This window comes from Conger conger, chromosome 5 (genome assembly GCF_963514075.1).
Source record: "Conger conger chromosome 5, fConCon1.1, whole genome shotgun sequence".
Taxonomy (NCBI): Eukaryota; Metazoa; Chordata; class Actinopteri; order Anguilliformes; family Congridae; genus Conger; species Conger conger.
The window spans coordinates 1,376,894-1,384,393 of NC_083764.1; the positions used below are offsets into that span (position 1 = coordinate 1,376,894).

The 7,500-nt window shown below is 52.2% G+C and overlaps 1 protein-coding gene across 1 annotated transcript in view; it reads left to right on the plus strand.

Annotated features, from left to right (window-relative positions):
* atad2b (ATPase family AAA domain containing 2B) overlaps positions 1-7,500 on the plus strand; it is a 51,468-nt gene that overhangs the window by 25,263 nt on the left and 18,705 nt on the right. Inside the window, exons 19-21 of the mRNA XM_061242874.1 lie at positions 220-405; positions 2,432-2,567; positions 6,197-6,390. Coding sequence (XP_061098858.1) covers positions 220-405; positions 2,432-2,567; positions 6,197-6,390 — 516 coding nt within the window. The remainder of the gene's footprint in view (positions 1-219; positions 406-2,431; positions 2,568-6,196; positions 6,391-7,500) is intronic.

The window sequence follows — 7,500 nt, forward strand, 5'->3', positions numbered from 1 at the left end:
TAACAGGTGTTCTCTGTCTCAGGTGTGTATAACAGGTGTTCTGTCTCAGGTGTGTATAACAGGTGTTCTCTGTCTCAGGTGTGTATAACAGGTGTTCTCTGTCTCAGGTGTGTATAACAGGTGTTCTGTCACAGGTGTGTATAACAGGTGTTCTCTGTCTCAGGTGTGTATAACAGGTGTTCTGTCTCAGGTGTGTATAACAGGTGTTCTCTGTCTCAGGTGTTTCGTGAGGCTCGGAGGGCAGTGCCCAGTGTGGTGTACCTGCCGCACCTCAGCGAGTGGTGGGAGGCTGTCAGTGACACGCTGAAGAGCACCTTCCTCACCTTACTGCAGGATCTGCCCCCCTTCTGCCCCATTCTCATCCTCGCCACCTCCGACACACCCTACCTGCAGCTGCCCGAGGAGGTAAATATCTGGCATTTATATAGCGCCTTATCCAAAGCATTGTACAATTGATGCTTCTCATTCACCCATTCATACACTAATGGCTGCCATGCAAGGCACCAATCAGCTCGTCTGGAGCAATTGGGGGTTAGGTGTCTTGCTCAGGGACACTTCGACACACTTAGGGTGAGATCGAACCGGCAACCCTCCACTGCTAGACGAGTATTGAGTGTGTGAAAGTGTCTCTCTCCCTCAGTTTTTTCTCCTCTCTTACATCCTCTCATTTTGCCGAACCCCAGGAGTGCTGTAATTATTATGCGCTGCTCCAGTGTCAGATTGCACCCTGGGATATGCCATCAAATGCCTCGTCTCCTGTCCTACCCACGGAGCACTGCAGGAGGCCACTGGCTGTTGATAAGCCACAATAAGTTATGTTGCTATTAGCCACAATAAGATCCGCACAGCCGTTGGGCCCTTGAGCAAGGCCCTTGAGCAAGGCCCTTAACCCTTAACCCTGCATTGCTCCAGGGGAGGATTGTCTCCTGCTTAGTCTAATCAACTGTACGTCGCTCTGGATAAGAGCGTCTGCCAAATGCCATTAATGTAATGTAATAATTATCAATGAGGGAAGGGGTTTCGCAACCACTCACACGCACGCACACGCGCACTCACTCACACACACACTCACACAGTCTTGCACACACACACACACAACTTAAACACAGTCACATGCACACACACTCCCACGCACACACACTCACATATGTTGGTTCACACACGCACACACCTGTTCCTACACACAGCTTCTTCAGAAGGCTCTCTCTTTTAAACAAGCGCTGCTCAGCAGGAAAATCTATCAATTCAGATTATGGCTGTGAGCTAGCGCACTTATGTTATCTCTGCTCTGTATCAGTGGACTGGCTGTGAGCTAGCGCACTTATGTTATCTCTGCTCTGTATCAGTGGACTGGCTGTGGGCTAGCGCACTTATGTTATCTCTGCTCTGTATCAGTGGACTGGCTGTGAGCTAGCGCACTTATGTTATCTCTGCTCTGTATCAGTGGACTGGCTGTGAGCTAGCGCACTTATGTTATCTCTGCTCTGTATCAGTGGACTGGCTGTGAGCTAGCGCACTTATGTTATCTCTGCTCTGTATCAGTGGACTGGCTGTGAGCTAGCGCACTTATGTTATCTCTGCTCTGTATCAGTGGACTGGCTGTGAGCTAGCGCACTTATGTTATCTCTGCTCTGTATCAGTGGACTGGCTGTGAGCTAGCGCACTTATGTTATCTCTGCTCTGTATCAGTGGACTGGCTGTGAGCTAGCGCACTTATGTTATCTCTGCTCTGTATCAGTGGACTGGCTGTGAGCTAGCGCACTTATGTTATCTCTGCTCTGTATCAGTGGACTGGCTGTGAGCTAGCGCACTTATGTTATCTCTGCTCTGTATCAGTGGACTGGCTGTGAGCTAGCGCACTTATGTTATCTCTGCTCTGTATCAGTGGACTGGCTGTGAGCTAGCGCACTTATGTTATCTCTGCTCTGTATCAGTGGACTGGCTGTGAGCTAGCGCACTTATGTTATCTCTGCTCTGTATCAGTGGACTGGCTGTGAGCTAGCGCACTTATGTTATCTCTGCTCTGTATCAGTGGACTGGCTGTAGCCATCAGAGGAAGGTGGCACTTAAGGTCCACATGAAGAGAGATGGCTGGCCCATGTGTGTTAAAGCCTGTTTTTCTCACCGGTTTTTATTATTATGCATTTTGTGAAGCCAAGCCTTCTGTCCTCAAGTTATTTGTCTTGTTACTTGGTGGCATTTTGTTATTTATCTTTCTGTTTTAATATAAGTGTGTGTGTGTGTGAGTGTGTGCTTCTGTGCTCTTAAACCCACTCTGAGAGAGACCCCCAGTGCATGCTGTGAGAGAACAGGGTATGATTACAGGTGTTCTGCAGGTAAAAGGTGTGTGAAAGTGTTACTGCCTACAGGTGAGGGTTTGGTTAATATGTGTCCAGATGAGAGGCGTGTAAAGCTGTGTGTGTGTTCACAGGTAAGGGGCATCTTCAGGAGTAGGTACGATGAGGTGGTGAATCTGCGGAGACCGGAGGAAGAGGATCGGAGGAGGTTCTTCAGAGAGCTCCTATTGGTGGAGGCAATCAGAGCTCCGCCCACCTGCAGCAGAGCAGGTGAGACCTGAGCACGCCTGAATTACCTTTGACACACATAAACAGCGGTGTATGAGTGTGGCCCCACCAGTATGGAAAAATCTGTCATCTATCCTCACAATGTAGCAAAAACAAGTGTGTGAGTGTGTGAGTGTGAGCGAGTGTGTGCAATTTGTGTGTTTAACCTCATCTGCACTCCAGCTCTGAACCTGAATTGAAGATTTTCAGCACAGTTTACAGTCTGTGTGTTTTACAGTGCCGTACAGACCAGCCTGTTTGTTGTTAGGGTTCAGGTTGTTAGGGTTGTTAGGGTTCAGGTTGTTTGGGTTCAGGTTGTTAGGGTTGTTAGGGTTCGGGTTGTTAGGGTTCAGGTTGTTTGGATTCAGGTTGTTAGGGTTGTTAGGGTTCGGGTTGTTAGGGTTCAGGTTGTTAGGGTTGTTAGGGTTCAGGTTGTTTGGGTTGTTAGGGTTCAGGTTGTTAGGGTTGTTAGGGTTCAGGTTGTTAGGGTTGTTAGGGTTCAGGTTGTTAGGGTTGTTAGGGTTCAGGTTGTTTGGGTTCAGGTTGTTAGGGTTGTTAGGGTTCAGGTTGTTTGGGTTGTTAGGGTTCAGGTTGTTAGGGTTGTTAGGGTTCAGGTTGTTAGGGTTGTTAGGGTTCAGGTTGTTAGGGTTGTTAGGGTTCAGGTTGTTTGGGTTCAGGTTGTTAGGGTTGTTAGGGTTCGGGTTGTTAGGGTTGTTAGGGTTCGGGTTGTTAGGGTTTTAGGGTTCGGGTTGTTAGGGTTCAGGTTGTTAGGGTTCGGGTTGTTAGGGTTTTAGGGTTCGGGTTGTTAGGGTTCAGGTTGTTAGGGTTGTTAGGGTTCGGGTTGTTAGGGTTCGGGTTGTTAGGGTTAGGGTTGTTAGGGTTGTTAGGGTTCGGGTTGTTAGGGTTAGGGTTGTTAGGGTTAGGGTTGTTAGGGTTGTTAGGGTTCGGGTTGTTAGGGTTGTTAGGGTTCGGGTTGTTAGGGTTAGGGTGAGGGTTTGGGTTTGTGGTGGTGTTTGAGCCCTGCAGTCGTGAAGTTAGCACCACAGCGCGTGTGCGAGTGTGGGATGCATGTATAAATCTGCAGGAGCCTGCTGTAAACTGGCAGTAATGATGCTGTTTCTCTTGGCATTGTCCCATCTCAAATACAGATTAAATTAATAAAATATTGCAAATATTACAGCTGAAATGGTGAGCTGAAGTTCATGTGATTTGAGGCAGGGCTGTGGTTTGGGGACAGGGCTGTGGGCTGTGGTTTGGGGACAGGGCTGTGGGCTGTGGTTTGGGGACAGGGCTGTGGGCTGTGGTTTGGGGACAGGGCTGTGGGCTGTGGTTTGGGGACAGGGCTGTGGGCTGTGGGCTGTGGTTTGGGGACAGGGCTGTGTTTTCGGGGCAGAGCTGTAAGAGGGGACAATAGAGCCTTTAGGACTGAATGGGACTCCATGGGGGGGGGGGGGGGGGGCTTTATCCCGGTATAGTGAAACGGGGGTTTTGTCATTTAATAAGAGTGAGAGATAAAGAGCTTGGCACACTGGGATGGCAGTTTGGGGCTGGATTATCCCGTACCCCCCGTCAGGTTTGGGGGTCTCTGCGGGGGGCGGCGCTCGTCGCTTTCAGATGCTAATGCGCTGGGTCCCTCACTGGGTCGGGCCGGGGGGTCCCCCGCTCCAGGGCCCACAGGGGTCCCCCAATACAGGGCAGCCATCCAGGGGGCCCCCAAAGCGGCACGATCAAAGAGCTGTGCATCGCGCTGAATTAGCCTCGTTACTGCCACTGCGACAGCTACTGATGCTGCCAGAGATCACACTGCGTGTGTATGTGTGTCTCTGTGTGATTGTGTGTGTGTGTCTGTGTGAGTGTGTGTGTGTGTGTGTGTGTCTGTCTGTATGTGTGTCTCTGTGTGTGTGTGTGTGTGTGTGTGTGTGTCTGTATGTGTGTCTGTATGTGTGTGTGTGTGTGTGTGTCTGTATGTGTGTCTCTGTGTGTGTGTGTGTGTGTGTGTATGTGTGTCTCTGTGTGTGTGTGTGTGTGTCTCTGTGTGAGTGTGTGTCTGCATGTGTGTCTCTGTGTGTGTGTGTGTGTGTGTGTGTGTCTCTGTGTGAGTGTGTGTGTGTGTGTGTGTCTGTATGTGTGTCTGTGTGTGTGTGTTTGTGTCTCTGTGTGATTGTGTGTGTGTCTGTGTGTCTGTGTGAGTGTGTGTGTGTGTGTCTGTATGTGTGTCTCTGTGTGATTGTGTGTGTGTGTCTGTGTGTCTGTGTGAGTGTGTGTGTGTGTGTGTGTGTGTCTGTATGTGTGTGTGTCTGTATGTGTGTGTGTGTGTGTGTGTGTGTGTGTGTATGTGTGTCTCTGTGTGTGTGTGTGTGTCTCTGTGTGAGTGTGTGTCTGCATGTGTGTCTCTGTGTGTGTGTGTGTGTGTCTGTGTGAGTGTGTGTGTCTGTATGTGTGTCTGTATGTGTGTCTGTGTGTGTCTGTATGTCTGTATGTGTGTCTGTGTGTGTGTGTCTGTATGTGTGTCTCTGTGTGTGTGCGTGTGTGTGTGTGTGTCTGTGTGAGTGTGTGTGTCTGTATGTGTGTGTGTGTGTGTGTGTGTGTGTGTGTGTGTCTCTGTGTGAGTGTGTGTCTCTGTGTGTGTGTGTGTGTGTCTCTGCGTGTGTGTGTCTGTATGTGTTTGTGAGTGTGTGTGTGTGTCTGTGTGTGTGTGTGTGTGTGTCTCTGTGTGAGTGTGTGTGTGTCTCTGCGTGTGTGTGTCTGTATGTGTGTGTGTCTCTGTGAGTGTGTGTGTCTGTATGTGTGTCTCTCTGTGTGTATGTGTATGTATGTGTGTGTGTATCTCTGTGTGTGTATGTGTGTGTGTGGTGTTTGGTGTGTGTGTGTGTGTCTGCGTGTGCGTGTGTGTGTGTCTCTGCGTGTGTGTCTCTGCGTGAGTGTATGTGTATGTGTATGTGTATGTGTATGTGTGTGTGTGAGTGTTTGTGTATCTGCGTGTGTGTGTCTGTGTGTGTGTGTGTGTGTGTGTGTGTGTGTGTGTGTCTCTGTGTGTGTCTGTCTCTGTGAGTGTGTGTGTCTGTGTGTGAGTGTCTGGAAGAGAGAGAGGGAGATTTGCCTGTGTGTATGTGTGTCTGTGTGTGTCTGTGAGTGTGAGTGTCTGTAAGAGAGAGAGATTTGTGTTCTTGCCTGTGTGTATGTACAGGTGTGGCTTTTTCCTACACATTGAGGTTTGTGTATACTTGTGTTTATATGGGTTTCGTGTCTAACCCGGCCCCTCCCAGCTGGGCGTGTCTGTAGTTGTGTAATTGGTTGTGAGTGTATATATGGGCGTGTCTAACCCAGCTGGGCGTGTCTGTAGTTGTGTAATTGGTTGTGAGTGTATATATGGGCGTGTCTAACCCAGGTGGGCATGTCTGTAGTTGTGTAATTGGTTGTGAGTGTATATATGGGCGTGTCTAACCCAGGTGGGCATGTCTGTAGTTGTGTAATTGGTTGTGAGTGTATATATGGGCATGTCTAACCCAGGTGGGCATGTCTGTAGTTGTGTAATTGGTTGTGAGTGTATATATGGGCATGTCTAACCCAGGTGGGCATGTCTGTAGTTGTGTAATTGGTTGTGAGTGTATATATGGGCGTGTCTAACCCAGGTGGGCGGGTCCTGGAGGCGCTGCTCCCTGTGGAGGAGGAGCCCCGCAGGCTGTCGGAGGAGGAGCAGCGGCGGCTGGAGGAGGGGGAGGAGTCTACGCTGCGTGAGCTCCGCCTCTTTCTCAGGGACGTCACCAAGAGGCTCGCCACCGACAAGCGCTTCAGCCTCTTCAGCAAGCCCGTCGACATCGAGGAGGTGAGCCCCCTAACCCCTACGCCCTGACCCCTAACCCCTACGCCCTGACCCCCTAACCCCTACACTCTAACACCCTAATCCCTACACCCTGACCCCCAAACCCCTACGCCCTGACTCCCAAACCCCTACACCCTGACCCCCTAACCCCTACGCCCTGACCCCCTAACCCCTACGCCCTGACCCCTACGCCCTGACCCCCAAACCCCTACGCCCTGACCCCCAACCCCTACGCCCTGACCCCCAAACCCCTACGCCCTGACCCCCTAACCCCTACGCCCTGACCCCCTAACCCCTACGCCCTGACCCCCTAACCCCTACGCCCTGACCCCCTAACCCCTACGCCCTGACCCCCTAACCCCTACGCCCTAACACCCTAATCCCTACACCCTGACCCCCAAACCCCTACGCCCTGACTCCCAAACCCCTATGCCCTGACCCCCTAACCCCTACGCCCTGACCCCCTAACCCCTACGCCCTGACCCCCTAACCCCTACGCCCTGACCCCCAACCCCTACGCCCTGACCCCCAAACCCCTACGCCCTGACCCCCAAACCCCTACGCCCTGACCCCCAACCCCTACGCCCTGACCCCCAAACCCCTACACCCTGACCCCCTAACCCCCTACACCCTGACCCCCAAACCCCTACACCCTGACTCCAAACCCCTATGCCCTGACCCCCTAACCCCTACGCCCTGACCCCCCTAACCCCCTACGCCCTGACTCCCAAACCCCCTATGCCCTGACCCCCTAACCCCTACGCCCTGACCCCCAAACCCTACGCCCTGACTCCCAAACCCCTACGCCCTGACTCCCAAACCCCTATGCCCTGACTCCCAAACCCCTATGCCCTGACCCCCTAACCCCTACGCCCTGACCCCCTAACCCCTACGCCCTGACCCCCAAACCCCTACGCCCTGACTCCCAAACCCCCTATGCCCTGACCCCCTAAACCCCTACGCCCTGACCCCCTAACCCCCCTACGCCCTGACCCCCAACCCCTACGCCCTGACCCCCAAACCCCTACGCCCTGACCCCCAACCCCTACGCCCTGACCCCCAAACCCCTACACCCTGACCCCCTAACCCCTACGCCCTGACCCCCTAACCCCT